The sequence below is a fragment of the Elaeis guineensis genome, chromosome 7 (assembly GCF_000442705.2).
Source record: "Elaeis guineensis isolate ETL-2024a chromosome 7, EG11, whole genome shotgun sequence".
NCBI lineage: Eukaryota > Viridiplantae > Streptophyta > Magnoliopsida > Arecales > Arecaceae > Elaeis > Elaeis guineensis.
Window position 1 is genome coordinate 50,549,629 of NC_025999.2, and position 20,339 is coordinate 50,569,967.

Here is a 20,339-nt window from a genome sequence, read left to right on the forward strand (position 1 = left end):
TTAATGTCTGTCTCAAATTTTTAACTCTTTAAGAATATACAAAAATCACCTTTGTAAAATTTTAGGATAAATCATGGACATATAAATATGATTGAAAAAAAAAATTCTTTATTGATAATAAAAAAATTACAAGTACAAGTATAGGCCCAAGAATTACATAATATGTCAGCCAACAATTGGCTTCTAGAGCACAAATTCAACAATTTGATCTTGATCTCCTTTGGTCCAATGGTTGGAGAAGGTGTTCTTCAAATCACTCGCAGCCATATGGAGTCGTCTGGCCTCTACAGGAAGATCCACACGAAGACAGGCACAGATCAAGAACTTAGAGGTGCTAGCCTGCAAGCAACTTCGATAGCTGATTTGTTCCTTTTTTTTCAAGTACCTTGGACACTTCAAATTAAGAGAGGATCAAGAGGAAGAATAGAGGGAGAGAAGAGGCTCTAGAAATAAAACACACTAAGAGAATGATCATGGGATATCCAAGAGAGAGGACCACTTTTTATAGACTAGGAATTGGGGTTTTCCAAGGAAGAGTACCAAGAGTCAACACCAAAACCTTCCTTTGGCATCCCAAAAAATTCCAAAAAAATCATTAGGATGTGGAAAAAGATTTGGAGCCTCACATGCCAAAGAATTCTCTAAGAAAAATAAGAAAAAAATTAATATGGTGCCAACAATATTCCATATATGAAAAAATTTCTTTCCTAGTTTACCTCTTATCTCTAATTCGGATCATATTCGAATTAGGCAAGAGGTAATATTATAACTCATCAGCTATAGTCACCCACTCTTATTAGATCCTCTATCATCATGCCAAATAATACAACCCAAATCCAACTAGGCATGGAGAAATTGGCATGGATCTAGATGTGGTGCAAAAGATAAGGATAGAGTCCTAGTTGACAAGGATTTTTTATTTCTAATTCTGATTCTAATCCAAATCAAATTTAGATTGAACCCACTGATAATAAATCTAATTCAATTAGAAATCTAAATATCTCATCAAATTTCTAACTCAATTAGGAATTAATTGAGTCAAAATTCTGATCGAATCAGGATCAAAATTTCTTTATAATCGGGCTCGATCATATCAAACCCAATCAGAGTCGAACTGAGTCTAATTCAATTAAACTTGTTCCAAAGCTCTTTGCTTAATCAAATTGAGTCAATTAGCAATCTAATTACTAATTAATTTTCAAAAATAGTAGAGTCTCAGTTTCAATAGGACTCTCCCCAGAGTCCTAGTCAAAGTAGGACTCTTCACCAGAATCATAATCTAATTGGACTCTTCAACCATCTGATCTAATCAAATCTTCTAATGCATGTGACCTTATAGGTTCAAATCTAAGCCGATAGTATAGAAATAACTTTTTATATCAATTGATGTAACCATCTAGTAATGATGACCCGACGATCGGATAGGTCGAAGTATTGCAAAGCAACCTTCTAGAATCTACTGGTGTATGGTTACCGTATAATTCATCTCTTTGACCCAAATACTTAAGATGACCTAGGTTTAACTATCAACCCTAATTTAGTTGACCACATTGTATTTCAATCATTCAAATTCATCTCATGGATTATCCTGACCAAGATTTTACTGAATTGAAATATACTGATGCATATTTTCTTCTAATTTAGAGGGATCAATTCCATCTTGACTCACATACCGACTTGATAAGTACTTGACTGCACCTAGTAGCCTTCTGATATTGAGTTAGAAACTCAAATGGTTTGGTACTAAAGTACAGTGAGTTGCTTACAAGTCACTATGGTGGTCTCAGATCAGAAGGATACTTATACCCATACCCTTTACGAGCTGCTCTTGACAGTAGAGTGCTTGATACATGATCATGTTTGATGCGAATGTATTCTTACATTCCATCTGCATGCCATAACATTATCTTCACACTCCTTGGTTAAGAGGATAACCAACTCATATGGCACACAATAATCTACACTTGATATCACTATCATCCTAGTAATAGCATATTGTTTGGTCGCAAATATTTTTAAAGACTTAATGATAAATCTCTTTTGTCGATTAATCATAGTCCTAAGGACTTCATTACAACACAGGAGTTTCAAAATGGATAATTTGTAATAAAATATCAAATAATTTTTATTAATAAAAATTTATATACAAGATGAGCACAATCATCTAACGATTGACTTTGGGACATATTTTTCAACAACTCCCACTTGGACTAAAGCCAATTAGTACATATTGAATACCCATCTTCAACTTATGGTCATTGAACTCCTTAATTTCAAGAGCTTTAATAAATGGGTCGTCCAATTTCTTCTTTCCATCGATCTTCTGAAGGTAGACGTCATCTTGATCCACGATCTCTCAGATAAGGTGATAGCGATGCAGAATATATTTGGTGCACTGATGTGATCTCGACTCCTTGACTTGAGCAATGGCTTGAGTATTGTCACAGTATAACAAGATAGGGATGTCAATGGAGGGTGCCACTCCGAGCTTGTCGATAAACTTTCACAACCATACAGCTTCCTTTGCAGCATCGGATGCCGCGATATACTCCGCTTCACAAACAGAATCTGCCATAGTATGTTGCTTGAACTTTTTCAATAGATCGCTCCACCAATTAAATAACCACCTTTCAATTATTTATCTTAGACACCAATTGGATAATTGATCCAAATAGGTTAGCTTAGGTGAATTAGATTCGAGCCATAGAGCCGAACTAGGTCCTTAAGTTAATCGATTCTATATATGGATGTCAATCGATTCGATCAACAATAAGTATATGATCTTAAGCTCTATTGATCTCATCCTAATCAATACTTGACTCAGTATGATCAACAACTAAATTGATTTGGACCCAACATGATCAAATCAAAAATCTTTTTGATGTAATCTAATTACATGATCTAATTTGATCTACCCATGACAATCTCTCATGCATAAATACTAATTTCAGATCTTAAATCAAAATTTTTAGATCTAAATTCTTTACCTGAAGAGTAAATTTTGATTTTAAAATAATTTCAGATCATGCATACAAATATGTATCACATACATAAACAGTTTAGATTATAGAGACAAATTTCAACCCTAAGCATACTTTCATATATCATATATATAAATCAAAATAGATCTAAAACTCTTTTTAGATCTAAATAATAAAATATATATCACATATCTACTAAAAAAATTAGATCTAAAATTTTAATTTAAATAAAAAATTTCAACATCGTTCTAGGATAATCATTCAGCATGACAAGTTATGCAAGGGCAACCTTATGTCAGAACAACATCAAAACCTTTCAGATCTAAAATTTTTCTTTACAAATTCATATCTAAATTATAATCTCATACATATGATATGGCTCTGATATCACTATTGAAGTTTTACGATTTTATGCATGTAAAAATTTTCAAAAAAGTATGCAACAGAATTTAAATTTTTTTATATTAAATCTAATTTAATCTAAGCATGCATAAGATTAAATATTCAAACCATAAAGGATCATCATATGTGAGATAAGATTCAGATATAAAAATTAAATAAAAAAGATAAATAAAGAACATACCTTGCATGGATCAATCTTCACCGCGAAATGATGATCATGGATATCTTCCGAAGGTCCCTTGTAGCTGCAAAGCATCCACCTCTATGGATATTCATATGAGACTCTGATCTGATCAAAAAAATTTTGATCTCATCGGGGTGTTAGATCTCTTACAGAGATCGCATCTTGATGATTAAAAATCTTCTTTTCTCATAAAATACTTTTAGAGAAGAAGAAGGATGAGGAGGATGTTGATCTCTATGCTAGAGATCATGAGAAGAAACCTTTCTTCTCTTTACTTCCTAAAATCCATATACCAAATTTTTACAATAAAGATGTAAAAATTTTATCCAACTTTTGGATAAAGAAAAGAAGAGACATCCATGTCCAAACATGGACAAAAGAGAGGGAGAAATGATGTCCAAACAACCAACTTTTGGTTGTATAAGAAAGAAGAAATCCATGAACTTACCTCACACCCTTCACCCTCACGTCGCACCTCTTCTCCCCTTGATTTTTTCTCCACACAAAACTCTCCTTTTCAGCATTAAAATCTGATCCACATCTGGTCTTACTCATCCCATATGTTGGTGTTTAAATAGGTAAAGAGGAGTTTGAGATTGAGTAGGAGATAAGAGTCCAAACAACTTAAGACTTATTTTGTGCTGCCCACAACAAAATCTTTTCACCCAAGTTTTACACAGTAAATAGAAGAGTTTCCCATCTTTCTTACATGCTAAAAGGAGATAAAATATGATGTTAAAAAATTGGTGGGATGTGGTGTCCAATCTAGTTTTAACATTGGGCTGGTTTGGTGCACGAAAAGAAGAATTTAGTTTTCATGGGACTCTTAGATTAAGTGGCTATTTTAAATCCAATAAAATATCAATTAATTTTAATCATATTAAGACTAGATTAAATCCAAATAGATGAAAAATTAAATCTAATTTAGAGCCCAAACTATTTAGATTAGGTGTCATCTAATTGGAGGAGTCCTTGTCTTTTTGGACTCTCCCTTGGTGATTGAGTCAAACTTAATTTAATCCTAATCTAATTAGAATTTGATGCACCTATAAAAATAAAATTTTTAATCCAAATAGAAACTCATACATCTTAGTCTAATTAAGAATTAAGTCAAACCCAAATCTTAATTCAAATAAGAATCATTCTCCCATGCAATTTAGGTTATCTTATAACCCAATCAGATTTGACCAAATCAAATCTATGTCAAATCAAATTAAATCTAATTTAATTAGACTTGATACAAATCCCACAGTTCAACCATATTGAGCCACTTAATAATCTAATTATCAATTAATTCTCCTTTAACTTACTAACTTTTTAGCGAGTTACATAATGCAACTTTTGCATTGGATCAATCATCAATCAAATTGATAATCAAATCCTGTTACGATTCATAATCATAATTCAACCATCTGATCAGTTAAAAATTTTTTTGTGTGTAATCCCATAAGTTTTATTCTATCTGATAGTGAGATATATTGTGATCCCTATCACAATATCATTGAAACTCTTTTCAATGGATTGGATGTTGGAAAGCGTAGACGATTTCATGCATGTATTTTGAAATTTTTTTGAAAAAATTATAACAAAAATAACTAGATTAATCAAATTAATCTAACATACATATGATCTAATCATCAAATTAACCTACTTTAGGATCTATGACATGTTATATTGCATATAAAATCTGAAAATACTAAAGATAAAATCAGCATGCATGCATGTGAGCAGTAGATCACATCTATTTCTAATCTAAGTTCAGAACTCGATACCTGAGTGTGGATTGATGATCACACTATTAAAAAGATGGTAGAGAAGGTTCTTTCTGATTTTTTATAGCCGCATACATGTCTGATCTCTACAGAAAATCCACTCAAAGCTCCGATCTGATTGATTTTTTCGGTAGTGCTAGCTCGTGCGACTACTTTCTTCTTGATCGATCTGGATCTTTTTTTAAATCTATGAAACTTTTTTAGAGATTGAAGATGAACTTTTGAAGGAGATAAAGAGTTAAAAGAAAAATAAAGAAAAAATAATTTTTTTCTAATTTATTCTCTCTTCCCAAACCCTTAGAACCAAAAATTTGAAATTTAGATTTTTGCGTACACCCCAAGAGAGAAGACCATCCTCTCTATTTTTCATGCCATGAATCATGCCCAAACTTCTCTCCTATGAATATCTCTTTTTTGGTATCTTACACACATAAAAAAAACCACAAAAGTCCCTTTTACAGTTATGTAAGGAGGTGAGGTAAAGAGTCCTAGTGATCCTGGACTCTTATAGAATTCTGCCTTCTTTCATAATTCTGTATCCCAAAATATATCAAACTTATATGGCATACCCCTTTTTATATTTTTTTATAATAAATCTATTCACTAAGTAATCTTCCACAAAAAATCTCCTCAAAATATCATACATATAAGGAAAAAAAATTATTGACATGGAGAGGTTGATCTAGATGAGAATAGATTCTCCTGATAAGAAATATTTTGAAATCTAATTTTAGAATCTTTCTTTTATCAAAATCAAATCAAATTTGGATGTGAGATAGAGAAGGAAACAAACTCTTTGGTGTGAAAAAAATCTCAAACAAAATAATTTTGTACATGGAGATATATGACGTGCAAACTGGGTTGGTGCAAGGGAGAAGAGTCCTATTCCAATAAGGACTCTTAATTTCCTTATTTGAATCCAAACCAAATCATATCTGGCTTAGCCCAAATAAAATATATGAAACCCAATCTAATTAGTTTCATAGATTTTAAATCAAATTTTAATCAAATTAAGAATTGATTGAACCAAAGTCCTTATCAAAAATCAGAGATAATTCTCCCTTAGTGATTAAGTCATCTCATAACCTAATCGAGTCAAATCTAATTGAATCTAATTCAATTAGATTTTATTTAATCATCTTCACTTAATCAAATTGAGCTAATCATCAATCTAATTGCTTATTAATTCTTTATTAATTCATAATACTTGATGAATTAATTTATTACAACTTTTGCATAAGGTTAACCATCAATCAAATTGACGATTAAGCTGGAGTCGAGGAAGTCGCGGTCGTCGTCGGGACCTACAAAGGAAGTCTAAACCAGAGTGGGGTTGCTCCAGCAAGACCCTCCGATGCTCAAGTCAGTTCTCTGCCTTAACAAGAATGGAGTGCTCGAACGGAGAATTTAGCAGAGTTTTTAGATGAAAGACGAGAGCTTATTGAATAACGTATCTGGGGCTCCCTTTTATAGGCGGAGGGGGCAACAAATTGATGGCGACGCCTGTAACCGTCTGGTAGTGGGCCGCCCAGAGTCAGGAGGAATTTATTGCGGAGGGTAGTAGAGTGGGATCGTGGCTATGGCCGTGGCTTGCCACGTGGAGTCAGTTACGGGGAGTGGAGCGACGTTCGCTGTCGTGGCTCGTCAGGGAACGGTGGAATTGCACAGGATCCGCCACAGGGAGTGGAGCAAATCATGGCCGTTAATACGACCTGTCAGGGAGTAATGGAGCTGCGTAGGGTTCGCCGCAGGGAGTGGAGCAGTGTTGTCCGTTACTATGGCCTGCCAGGGGGTCCAGACTGGTCGGCCAAAGTTCGGTTAGAGTCGGTAGCGAGGTTCGGTACCTGTAGGAGTTTGGGCGAGGTCTTCCTGCAGTCGGAATAGAAGACAGAGTCTGGCTTCCGTAGGAGTCCGGATGAAGTCTACCTGCAGTTGGGGTCGTGGATGGAGTCCGGCTCCCGTAGGAGTCCGGACGAAGTCTATCTGCAGCCGTTGGAGTCGAGGATGGAGTCCGGCTCCCATAGGAGTACGGACGAAGTCTGTCTGCAGTCGTTGGAGTCGAGGGCGAAGCCCGACTCCCGTAGGAGTCCGAGCGGAGTCTTCCTGCAATTAAAGTCAAAGGCGAAGTCCGGCTTCCGTAGGAGTCCGGATAGGGCTTACCAGTAGTTGATGTTGAGGATGGAGCCCGGCTCCCATAGGAGTCCGGGCGGAGTCTATCTGCAACTGTTGGAGTCGAGGATGGAATCCGGCTCCTGTAGGAGTCCGGACGAAGTCTGTCTGCAGCCGTTGGAGTTGAGGGCGAAGCCCAGCTCCCATAGGAGTCCGGACGAAGTCTTCCTGCAATTAAAGTCAAAGGCGAAGTTCGGCTCCCGTAGGAGTCCGGACAGGGCTTACCAGCAGTTGATGTTGAGGATGGAGCCCGACTCCCGTAGGAGACCGAGCGGAGTCTATCTGCAGTCGTTGGAGTCGAAGATGGAATCCAGCTCCGTAGGAGTCCGGACGAAGTCTGTCTGCAGCCGTTGGAGTTGAGGGCAAAGCCCGGCTCCCGTAGGAGTCCGGGCGGAGTCTTCCTGCAATTAAAGTCAAAGGTGAAGTCCGGCTCCCGTAGGGGTCTGGGCGAGCTCGCAAGGGCTAATCCCGCTGAGAACTTCGGCCGTGGGTATTTTATACCCAACACTAGTCCCCCTACTTCCGAGTTTGAATTTCGAATGAAGGAAGTATAGAGAGATGGGCATGGTCGAAGTTATCCTTTCGAATCCTGTGCATAACCGCCCTTGGATATGTTGGCATTTAATGTGCGCACGTCAGAGCCCTTTTTTCGGTTAAGGTGACCTGAAGAGTCTTTTCGGAACTCCCACCGAAATGTGATTTCAAGCGTCGCGTTACAAAATTTGCGAACAGTCAATCCTCGATAGCGGCGAGTGGGACATGCGGGACACATGGCATGCACCAGTTGGCCTAGGGACACCCGCCGCCGTAACTGCGCTAAGATCCGTTGGCTATTTAAACCCCCTACTCTTCCTTCGGGGCTTCATCCTGCCGAGAGGATGGCACCTTTCTTTCGTCTGAGAGCCTAGCTACTCAGCCACTTCCTCCGCACCGGTCCTTGCCGTCTTCAGTCCCTCGATTCTTCTCTAAGGGGTTTCCACGTCATGTCCTCCACCCCGGAGGCCATCCTCGAAGGGATGTCCAGGGCTTGGAGGAAGGCGAGGAAGAGAACAGCGACCGGTGAGTTCTCCGGTCATCAAGTGGCCGCTGAGGATCCCCATCGTTTTAAAGGGGGCTCAAGGAAGAATTCCTTCAACATCAGGGGTTTAATAACGGGGGCCGTCGATAAAGGTATTCTGCCCGAGAATTTTGGAGTAGCAAGACGGGGTGATACCGATCAAGAGGGCAGAGCTGTCGTCACAAGCTGTGGCGGGATCCTTGATGCGGTCGGGGTCGAGGGACCAGAAGCGGTCGACGTCGACGGTGGGGCAGTAAAACTTGTTGCGGAGATGGTGGAAGTAGCGCATACCGACCTTGCCGGAGTGTTTTGGACGGTAGCTACCACGGAGTATTCGGTGACGACGTATATCTCTGGCGCCACCGTTGCCCCCAGGGTGACTCTGGTTCTTCTTGAAACAGGTCTTCGTCGTCGCAGCCGTTGCCCTTACCGCCTCCGAGAATCTATCCCATCCTTTTCCCCCTGAGGTTGGGACTTCGGAGGTGGGGCGAAGCAAGGCGGGGCGAAAGTCGATAGGCCCGCCACACGCACTGGACACGAAATGGGAAGAGAAGTTTGCAGCTTGAAACGGCTTCCGGTGTATCCTTTCCAAACCGTGTTCTCAATGTCGTCGATGATGTATTTTTTTTTTTTCTGGCCCACCGGGTCTTGTAACGTACACCTTGTTGGTTGAAAAATGAAAAGGAGATTTTTTTACCTCGTCTGCATCTTGCATCGAATAGTCGTCTGTCGAACTTTTTTATTCTTCTTTCTTCTCTCTTCCTCCTTTTCTTCTTTTCTTTTTCATGTCGTCCTAAGGTCATCGATGACCTCTTTTATTCATGTAGGACTGTTATTTGTCGAGCTCCTTTTCGACTTTTATGTCGTTCGAAGATATCCGGTTGTCATTTTTTCGTCAATGGCTGCAGGCTCGCTTGGGGCCATTCGGGCCCGGGGTCCCTCCTAGGGCTTGAATTTGGGGATCCGAGCTTCTGTCACCCTAAATAAGTTGTCCTATTTTGTGTCAAAAACTTCCTCAAGAGCTGGGACTCCCGATGGGAGCCCCAGTCCTTGCGGTGATAGAGTTTTCTGTACCTCGATCGCTGTCCGTTTTCCAATTGTAGCTGTCATGGTCCGTTGCCTTCCTTTTTCCTTTTCGCTCGAAATTTTTCTCCACTGAAATCAAGGTGAAGTTCGGCTCCCGTGGGAGTCCGGACGGAACCCTCCTGTGATTGGAGTCGTGGGCAGAGCCCGGCTCCCGTAGGAGTCCGGGTGGAGTCTTTCTTGGCGTCGTGGTCGGAGCCCGGCTCCCGTAGGAGTCCGGGTGGAGTCTTCCTTGGCATCATGGACGGAGCCCGACTTCCGTAGGAGTCCGGGTGGAGTCTTCCTTTGCATCGTGGACGGAGCCCGACTCCCGTAGGAGTCCGAGTGGAGTTTTTCTTGGCATCGTGGACGGAGCCCGGCTCCCGTAGGAGTCCGAGTGGAGTTATCTTTGGCATCGTGGACAGAGCCCGGCTCCCGTAGGAGTCCGGGTGGAGTTTTCCTTGGCATCATGGATGGAGCCCGACTCCCGTAGGAGTCCGGGTGGAGTTTTCCTTGGCGTCGTGGATGGAGCCCGGCTCCCGTAGGAGTCCGGGCCTTCCACTTTGCTCGAGCCAGGGTGAGGTTCTTCTCCCATTCCCGGCACGGTTGTGGGGGCGCGTTAGGGTGCTGTAAGGCCTCTCCCCCCATCCGATCTAAAAGAATCGGGCCTTTGACTTTGCTCATGTCAGGACGAGATTCTCCTCCCATTCCTGACATGGCTGTGGGGGCACATATGGGCGTTGTAGGGCCTCTCCCCCCATCCAGTCTAAATAGAATCGGGCCTTCGACCTTGCTCAAGTTAGGGCGAGGTTCTCCTCCTGTCCCTAACAGGGCTGTGGGGGCGCATATGGGTGTTGTAGGGTCTCTCCCCCCATCCGGTCTAAATGGAACCGGGCCTTCGACCTTGTTCAAGTTAGGGCGAGGTTCTCCTCCTGTCCCTAACAGGGCTGTGGGGGCGCATATGGGCGTTGTAGGGCCTCTCCCCCCATCCGGTCTAAATGGAACCGGGCCTTCGACCTTGCTCATGTCAGGACGAGGTTCTCCTCCTGTTCCTGACATGGCTGTGGGGTACATTAGGGTGCTGTAAAGCCTCTCCCCCATCCGGTCTAAATGGAACCGGACCTTCGACCTTGTCGGGATGAGGTTTTTCCTTTCGTTTTTGATACAGTTTGTTTGCATTGTCCAAGGACATATAGGTATGTGATTTTTAATTAAAATGAAGTTACTGGTAGTACATCCGCAAGTTTTTCGAGCTCCACGATCGTGGGAGGTCGGCTCCTCCGAGTTCCTTAAGATAATAAGTTCCGGGCCGGACTACTTCTTTGACTTCATACGGTCCCTCCCAGTTTGGGGCAAGTTTCCCTCGGTCCTGAGGTTGCGAGACAGCGGCTCGTCGAAGCACTAGATCTCCCGCTCTAAAGGCTTTGTTCTTAATCCGGGCATTGTAATATCGAGCAACCTTCTGTCTGTAGGCCGCCATCCGAACCTGAGCTATCTCCCATCTTTCTTCCAGTAGGTCGAGGTTGGCTCTAAGATCTTGCGAACTTTGATGTTCGTCGAACGCCACGACTCGTGCTGACGGGAGTTTAAGCTCGATGGGGATGACGGCTTCCGTACCGAAGGCTAAAGCGAAAGGGGTCTCCCCCGTGGGTAGCCTCTGAGTAGTTCGATACGCCCACAACACATGATAAAGTTCGTCTGCCCAAGTTCCCTTCGCTTTTTCGAGCCTTGTCTTAATCCCCTGCAAAAGGGTTCTATTGGTCACCTCAGCTTCGCCGTTCGCCTGGGGATGGGCTACTGATGTGAAGTTGTGGGAGATGTTTAGATCTTCACAGAATTCGACGAATTTCGCTCCCGCAAATTGTCGTTCATTATCAGTGATTAGGGTTTTAGGCAGACCGAACCTATACACAATCGATTTCCAGACGAAATCTTGAACTTTTGCTTCCGTGATTTTTGCTAGTGGTTCGGCTTCAATCCATTTGGTGAAGTAGTCGATCGCTACGAGGAGGAACTTTCTTTGCCCAGATGCCATGGGAAAAGGGCCAAGGATATCCATCCCCCATTGTGCAAAAGGCCATGGGGCACTCAAGGGTGTGAGTTCGGTGGTGGGCTGTCTCTGGATGTTGGCGTACCTCTGTTATCGATCACACTTTTTGACATATTCAATCGAATCACGATGCATCGTTGGCCAGTAATATCCCTGACGGAGCAGCTTGTGGGATAAAGATCTAGCCCCCAAATGGTTTCTGCAAATCCCCTCATGTACTTCCCACAAGGCGTAGTCAGCTTCCGAGGGCCGGAGATATTTCAAGAGGGGCAAGGAGTATGATCTTTTGTACAATTTGCCCTCATAAAGGATGTATCGGGAGGCTTGATTTCGGAGCTTCCGAGCCTCCTTCGCGTCCTGGGGGAGAACTCCATCTCTGAGATAGGTTATCAACGGGTCGACCCAGCTGGGCTCGTGGTCGATCTCCATTACGGGCCATGATTCTTCTGTACTCGGATGTTTTAGAACTTCAAAGAGGATGCCTTTGGGCAATTCGATCGGAGCCGATGTCACCAGCTTGGAGAGAAGATCGGCTCTGGTATTCTCCAGCCTTGGAATCTGTCTAATGCTGAAGCTGCTGAAGGCGGAGGTGAGCTCCTTTACCTTCTCAAGGTATCTGGCCATACTGTCCTCCCACGCTTCGTAACTCCCACTGACTTGCCCCACCACCAGTTGAGAGTCACTGTGCACCCGGAGCTGACTTATTCCCAGCTCTCTGGCGATCCTTAGTCCTGCGATCAGAGCTTCATATTTCGCTCCATTGTTTATTGCGGGAAACTCGAAACGCAGAGCGTACTCCACGATGACTCCCTCCGGACTGACCAAGATCAGGCCTGCACCTGCGCCCGACATGTTGGAAGATCCGTCCACATAGAGGGTCCAAAAGCGATCGGAGGGATTGGCTTCTTCATTGGGGGAGTTCGGTTGAGACTTCAGGTCGTCAACTTTGCTTTGCTCAGGTTCGGCCTCCTCTGGGATGGTGCACTCTACTATGAAATCTGCCAGTATTTGGGCCTTTACTGCTGGTCTAGGTCTGTAGTTGATGTTGAATTCCGTGAGCTCGATCGCCCATTTTGCCATTCTTCCGGAGGTGTCAGCCCGGTGCAAAACCGCCTTGATCGGTTGATCGGTGAGTAGCGTCATGGTGTGCCCTTGAAAGTAGGGTCGGAGCCTCCGAGCTGCAACCAACAAGGCATAGGTCAGTTTTTCTAATTTGGTGTACCTGGTCTCGGCGTCCCTCAGCGTGCGGCTAATGTAGTAGACTGATCGCTGGACCTTCGTTTCTTCTTTGACAGGGACGGCCGCGAGGGCCATGGGAGAGACCGCTAGATATAAAAATAGTTCCTCCCTAGGTTCAGGCTTTGCCAACAGTGGGGGTGAGCTAAGGTAGCTTCTTAACTCTTCGAACGCCTGTTGGCACTCAGAGGTCCAACAGAAGTTCTTCGGCTGCTTGAGGATTTGAAAGAAGGGCAAGCACCGTTCGGCCGACCTCGCGACAAAGCGATTAAGAGCTGCTATCCTCCCTGTGAGGCGCTGAACCTCTTTGATCGACTTTGGGGCGGTCATCTCCTGGATGGCGCGAATTTTCTCTGGATTGGCCTCAATCCCGCGCCCTGATACCATGAAGCCCAGGAACTTTCTTGAGGTTACTCCGAAAGCGCATTTAGTTAGGTTCAGCTTCATTCTATACTTTCGGAGAGCGTCAAAGGTCTCCTCGAGGTCGGCGACATGATTTCTGGAAGACTTGCTTTTTACGAGCATATCGTCCACGTAGACCTCCATGTTTCAGCCGATCTGCTCTTTGAAGATTTTGTTCACCAACCGTTGGTAGGTTGCGCCCGCATTCTTGAGGCTGAAAGGCATGACCCTGTAACAGTAAAGGCCGCGATTAGTGATGAAAGCTATCTTTTCTTCATCTTCAGATGCCATTCTAATTTGATTATAGCCGGAGAATGCATCCATAAAGGTGAGGAGCTCATGGCCTGAGGTCGCGTCCACCAGTTGGTCAATTCTGGGGAGGGGGTAGCTATCCTTTGGACAAGCCTTATTCAGCTTTTTGAAGTCTATGCACATCCTCCACTTGCCGTTTGCTTTTTTGACCAGAACAACATTGGAAATCCAATCAGGATAACTGACTTCCTTAATGAATCCGGCCTTGAGGAGCTTATCCACTTCCTCGGCTATCGCCTTCTGCCTCTCCGGGGCATGACTCCGGATTTTTTCTTTCATCGGTCGATGCTTTGGATCGACGGCCAGGTGATGCTCCATGACTTCTGTGTCAATCCCCGGCATGTCCGTTGGAACCCAAGCGAAAACGTCCACATTCCTTCGTAGAAAATCAATAAGACGCGTCCGCACCTCCTCCCCCAGGTTGGAGCCAATTAGCGCCACATGCTCCGCGTTCCCATCATTCAAAGGGATTGGTACCAGATCTTCGATTGGGCCGCCCCTTTCTTCGGTGAGGTCATCACGAGCATCGAGTCCATCGACGAGACAGGGGTCAGCCTGATTGCTTCTTTGCAAGGCGATGTTGTAGTAGTGTCTGGCTAGGGCTTGGTCTCCCTGGACCTCTCCGATCCCCTGGTTGGTGGGGAACTTTAACTTCAAATGGTAGGTCGAAATGATAGCTCGGAGGGCATTGAGGCCGGGTCGGCCAAGGATTGCATTGTAGGCGGATGGCGCCTTCACCACCAAGAAATTCACCAGAGCCCTGGATTGCTTTGGATATTGACCCGCGGCCACAGTCAAAGCTATCATTCGTTCCGTCAGAACGATGTCACCGGTAAACCCTACCAGGGGGAGCAAATCGGCCTCAGATGACCGTCAAGAGCGGACATTCTTGAAAAGGCATCGTAGAACAAGATGTCGGCCAAACTTTCATTGTCGACAAGAATGCGACGGACGTCGTAATTTGCTATATTCAAGGAAACTATGACTATGTCGTTATGAGGGAATTGGACTCCCTGGGTGTCTTCTTCGGTAAAGGTTATGGGTTCTTCAACCTTTTGCCGCTTGGGGGATACAGCCGGCATGTTGGTTGCCTCCCGCTGGGATCCCCCCGAAATGGTGTTGACGGAATCCGATAGAGGCCGATCGTCCGGCCACTCCTTGTCGGCGACCATAGCCGAAGATAGTGGTACGAATGCCCCACGAGAAGGCATCAGATGAGGAAAGGAGGAGAGGGTACCGGATAAGATGACCGAAGGTGGATCCGTTGAGCGCTCCTTTAAGAACAAGGGTATTGCGAAGACACAAGCCCTTCCTCTAGTGCCAATCCTGTTGGTGCAAAAATCCACTTGCGCCGGAGAAGTTGGAGTCGAGGAAGTCGCGGTCGCCACCGGGACCTGCAAAGGAAGTCTAAATCGGAGGTGGGGTTGCTCCGGCAAGACTCTCCGATGCTCAAGTCAGTTCTCTGTCTCAACAAGAATGGAGTGCTCGAACGGAGAATTTAGCAGAGTTTTTAGATGAAAGACGAGAGCTTATTAAATAACGTATCTGGGGCCCCCTTTTATAGGCGGAGGGGGCAACAAATTGATGGTGACGTCTGTAACCGTCTGGTAGTGGGCCGCCAGAGTCAGGAGAAATTTATTGCGGAGGGTAGTAGAGTGGGATCGTGGCTATGGCCGTGGCTTGCCACGTGGAGTCAGTTACGGGGAGTGGAGCGGCGTCCGCTGTCGTGGCTCGTCAGGGAATGGTGGAATCGCACAGGATCCGCACAGGGAGTGGAGCAGAATCGTGGCCGTTAATACGGCCTGTCAGGGAGTAATGGAGCTGCGTAGGGTTCGCCGCAGGGAGTGGAGCAGTGTTGTCCGTTACGTGGCCTGCCAGGGGGTCCAGACTGGTCGCCAGAGTTCGGTTAGAGTCGGTAGCGAGTTCATACCCGTAGGAGTTTGGGCGAGGTCTTCCCGCAGTCGGAATAGAAGACGGAGTCTGGCTTCCGTAGGAGTCCGGACGAAGTCTACCTGCAGTTGGGTCGTGGACGGAGTCCGCTCCCGTAGGAGTCCGGACGAAGTCTATCTGCAGCTGTTGGAGTCGAGGATGGAGTCCGGCTCCCGTAGGAGTCCGGACGAAGTCTGTCTGCAGCCATTGGAGTCGAGGATGGAGTCCGGCTCCCGTAGGAGTCCGGACGAAGTCTGTCTGCAGCCGTTGGAGTCGAGGACGAAGTCCGGCTCCCGTAGGAGTCCGGGCGGAGTCTTCCTGCAGTTGAAGTCAAAGGCGAAGTCCGGCTCCCGTAGGAGTCGGACAAGGCTTACCGGCAGTTGATGTTGAGGACGGAGCCCGGCTCCCGTAGGAGTCCGGGCGGAGTCTTCCTGCAATTGAAGTCAAAGGCGAAGTCGGCTCCCGTAGGAGTCCGGACAAGGCTTACCGGCAGTTGATGTTTAGGACGGAGCCCGGCTCCCGTAGGAGTCCGGGTGGAGTCTACTTGCAGTTGAAGTCGTCGACGGAGTCCGGCTCCCGTAGGAGTCCGGACGAAGTCTACCTGCAGTTGGGTCGACGGAGCCGGCTCCCGTAGGAGTCCGGATGAAGTCTATGCAGCCGTTGGAGTCAAGAACGAAGTCCGGCTCCCGTAGGAGTCCGGGCGGAGTCTTCCTGCAATTGAAGTCAAAGGCGAAGTCCGGCTCCCGTAGGAGTCCGGACAAGGCTTATCGACAGTTGATGTTGAGAACGGAGCCCGGCTCCCGTAGGAGTCCGGGCGGAGCCTACTTGCGGTTGAAGTTGGCGACGAAGCCCGGCTCCCGTAGGGGTCCGGGCTGAGCTTGCAAGGGCTAATCCCGCTGAGAACTTTGGCCGTGGGTATTTTATACCCAACAGAAAGATTTTTAGTCCTTCTCCATGCCACAAATAAAGTGCACATGCATTCTATATATTAGTGCCAAGAGTCCTTTTTAAGTTGGACTCTTAGTTATTTGGCGTGTACACCAGATATGGTACCTCTTTTTGGCTACTTCTAAGTGGCTTGATCTGATCCAAATTCCCACCAAATTGGACTAGCAAATGAGCAAGGCATGAGACCAAATTGATCTCTAAAAGAGCTAGAGATTCCACACGTGCTAGCATGCTTACCGAAACTCCGATTGAATCCAAAATTCTAATCAACCTTTTTAAAAAGGGGCCTTGGTCAATTTTCATATATGTGTGACCCATTAGGTTTCACATCTAGCTAATAGTAGGTCCGGATGCAAGTTGACCTAATTTGATTAGAATTTAATCTAACCGATTTAGGTCCAATCAAGCTAACCTGATTTCAGTAATTAGAACTCTTTCTAATTGACATTCGAATTAAACTCTTTAATTCAATCAAAAATCTATAAGTCAAGATTGATATCTAGCAACGTATCATGACTACCCAGAAGATATAAAAATTTAATAAAAATATTAAATATATCCTTCAGTGGTAAGTTATCGTGCAATACAATCCTTTGATCATCCCAGCACCTTGAATATATTCATGAGTATGGAATCATGTCAAACTCAAACACATATTTATATCGATTCTCAATTAACCAATGATGACTCCAATGAAGAAGCATTAGAAACTCTTTCTAATCTCCTTCCTACTTTTGGACAAAAAATTTTTTCTGAATCATCTACGAATGAGAATACACAGGATGCGATCTCCTCTTACTAGGAGCGATCGATTCCATATTGACCTACTCATAACCTTCGTACACACTCCTATCATATCCAGAACATCCTGTACATATCTTAAAGCCATACTTGAGTATGACCAAAATATAGATTCATGTGCACAAGATTTCATGGTGATCTCAGGTCTAAGAATCACTTGCACAATTCCTACTTAGAAAATCATCTTTGACATACAAATAAGGCTTCCATAAGATGTTCTCTTTCATCGAGTCAATTCAGTGGACTCATTTCTCAAATGAGCACCTACATCCTTGTATTAGTGTCCCACATAAGTGGCTAGTGAGATCTGCCATCCTCTTCATCGAGCATACATAGGATGTGCCAGTTTATTCGGAACATTATTCTCCGACTCAATGTTCCTACGATCAGAAATATTTAAGATTAGGATTTTAGGATTTTAGATCTCACTAGTATGACCCATTCATGTCTCTTAAAATTATTGTCCTAATCTTTGGGGTTCATCATAATATTAGTCATAATAAGAATCAGCTAATATGATGAATCAATGCTTTATTTTATTATTAAATAATAAATATCATTACATGAGTTGAAAAATTATAAAGAAAAATTTCATCGCAATATATTTGCAATTGACTTATAGGGTACTCTTCTTTCACCAAATAGTGGACAAGAACCCATCAACTCGTCACATGGGTTGGGCCAATTTTCGGTGGCAATAAGGACCTAGATTTAAACTCAGAGCTATAACCTGGTAACTTCATGGATGAGATCTCTTTTTAGTTAGAAAGACTCGTGTCCGACCTTAAAATGCTGCAATTATTTGTTTTTCCTTAATATTTCATCAGATCTAATCTGATCTAGGTTGGATTGAGACTTTGTCTAATCATATACGTGAGATCCAAACTCAAACTAATGGGAAGTTCACATGGAAATATTTCTAGACCATCTATGAACCATAGATCTAAACCTGTGGGTATGTGTCAGGTCTAGATAGGACCCACTTTCTGGCTGCCACACAATATCTACAGGACTTTTCTTTACTAGAGTGGTCACCACATCCTACCTTGGGGCCTATTTAATCCCCTCAAGCGCATGCTTCCATACCCCGTTAAACTCATCTCCTGTCCAACCTCTCACAGACCTGTCTCCCTTGCTCTCCATTCACTTCTTCCACGAGATACGCAAAAGAAATCACAAATGACTGACCAAAAACCAGAAGCCACCAAAGTGGCTTATCAAGTCCCCATGACTCCCTTCCCACCGCCGTCGCCCCACAGCCGTGGCGTAACAATAAGTTTGCCATGGCTTGCGGCGCGCTCGCCTCCATGACCACCATCGTCTTAGGCTATGGTAAAGTCTCATGGACTTCTTTTGTTCCTCTTCCAAAAAAAAAAAAAAAAAAATCAAATCAAAAATTTTTACAATGTTCAAAATAGAGTATTTTACTTCTCTTTATAGTTTTACTAGATGTTTTCCTAGAAGAAGATTTCTTTTGGATAATTTTCTTAAAATAGCTCAAGAATTATTTTTTTCAGAAATTAAAATAGCCCAATAGCTGATAATATCTGTCAGTCAGGCTTCGCTCGTTGTATAAAAAAACCGCTGGTCAAGTTTGAGTCAAGATCAACTTCAGCTACTTCAGCTTGGTTCTTAGAAGATTGAATCTGAGTTTTTCTAAAAAATTAATATTTTAATATCCATGCTTGATTTATGAATCAGCTTTCAAATTTGTTTGTTCTCAGCTATTTATTTGTTTCTATTATTATTATTATTATTATTAGGCTATGTCCAAGATCTCCAGCGGTTCCTGAATTTATTTGGATTTTTTATAATTTTATTAATTGTTAGAAATAATTATTTTAGAAATATTTAATAAAAATAATTGATGGCATCTCACAGATATTGGAGTGATGAGCGGTGCTGCAATATTCATCCAAGACGACTTCCACGTGAGTGACACGGAGATAGAAATCCTCCTCGGCATCCTCAACATCTCCTCCCTCATTGGCTCCCTCGCCGCCGGCAGGACAGCCGACTGGATCGGCCGCCGCTACACCATCGTCTTTGCCGCTGGCATCTTCTTTGTTGGCGCAATCCTGATGGGCCTCGCCCCCAACTACGCCTTCCTCATGGTCGGCCGCTTCATCACCGGCATCGGCGTCGGCTACGCCGGTGTGATCGCCGCCGTCTACACTGCCGAGGTTGCCCCCGCCTCCTCCCGTGGCTTCCTCGTCTCCTTCCCGGAGGTCTTCATCAACTTCGGCATCCTCGTCGGCTACCTCTCCAACTTCGCCTTCGCCAGGCTCCCGGAGCACTTGAGCTGGCGGCTTATGCTCGGCGTCGGCGCCATCCCCTCCGTCTTCCTTGGCATCGGCGTCCTTGCCATGCCGGAGTCTCCCCGGTGGCTTGTCATGCGGGGCAAGCTCGCCGCGGCAAAGAAAGTCCTCGCCAAGACCTCCGACACCCCGGAAGAAGCCGAGGAACGCCTCCTCGACATCAAGAACGTTGCCGGCATCCCCGCCGACTGCAACGACGACGTGGTCGCGGTCCAGAAGCAAAGCCACGGCAAGGGAGTGTGGAAGGAGCTCTTCCTGAGGCCAACGCCGTCGGTCCGCCGTGTCTTGATATCAGCGATGGGAATCCACTTCTTCCAGCAGGCCTCCGGTATCGACTCTGTGGTGCTGTACAGCCCCGAGTCTTTCAAAAAGCCGGAATTTATGACAAAGACAAGCTGCTCGGTACGACGGTGGCGGTCGGATTCACCAAAACTCTGTTCATCCTGGTGGCAACCTTCCTGTTAGACCGTGTTGGGCGGCGACCTTTGTTGTTGAGCAGCCAAGGAGGGATGATAGTGTCTCTGGCCGGGCTTGGGCTCGGGCTCACCATCATCGATCACCATCCGAATGGGCAGCTCCCATGGGCCATCGGGCTCTGCATCGCATCGATATTGGCCTTTGTCGCCTTCTTTTCGATCGGTATGGGGCCAATGCCTTCGGTGTATTGCTCAGAGATCTTCCCACTGAGGCTAAGAGCACAGGGTGAGTGTAGGGGT

At 44.7% G+C, this 20,339-nt stretch overlaps 1 protein-coding gene across 1 annotated transcript in view; it reads left to right on the forward strand.

Moving 5' to 3' along the window:
• The first annotated feature begins 18,362 nt into the window (after positions 1-18,362).
• The window catches only part of LOC105032664 (polyol transporter 5), a 2,578-nt gene continuing 601 nt past the window's right edge, over positions 18,363-20,339 (forward strand). The window contains 4 exon segments of the mRNA XM_073260964.1: positions 18,363-18,524; positions 18,527-18,637; positions 19,187-19,972; positions 19,975-20,337. Of these exon segments, the coding sequence (XP_073117065.1) occupies positions 18,380-18,524; positions 18,527-18,637; positions 19,187-19,972; positions 19,975-20,337 (1,405 nt within the window). The 5' untranslated portion in view covers positions 18,363-18,379.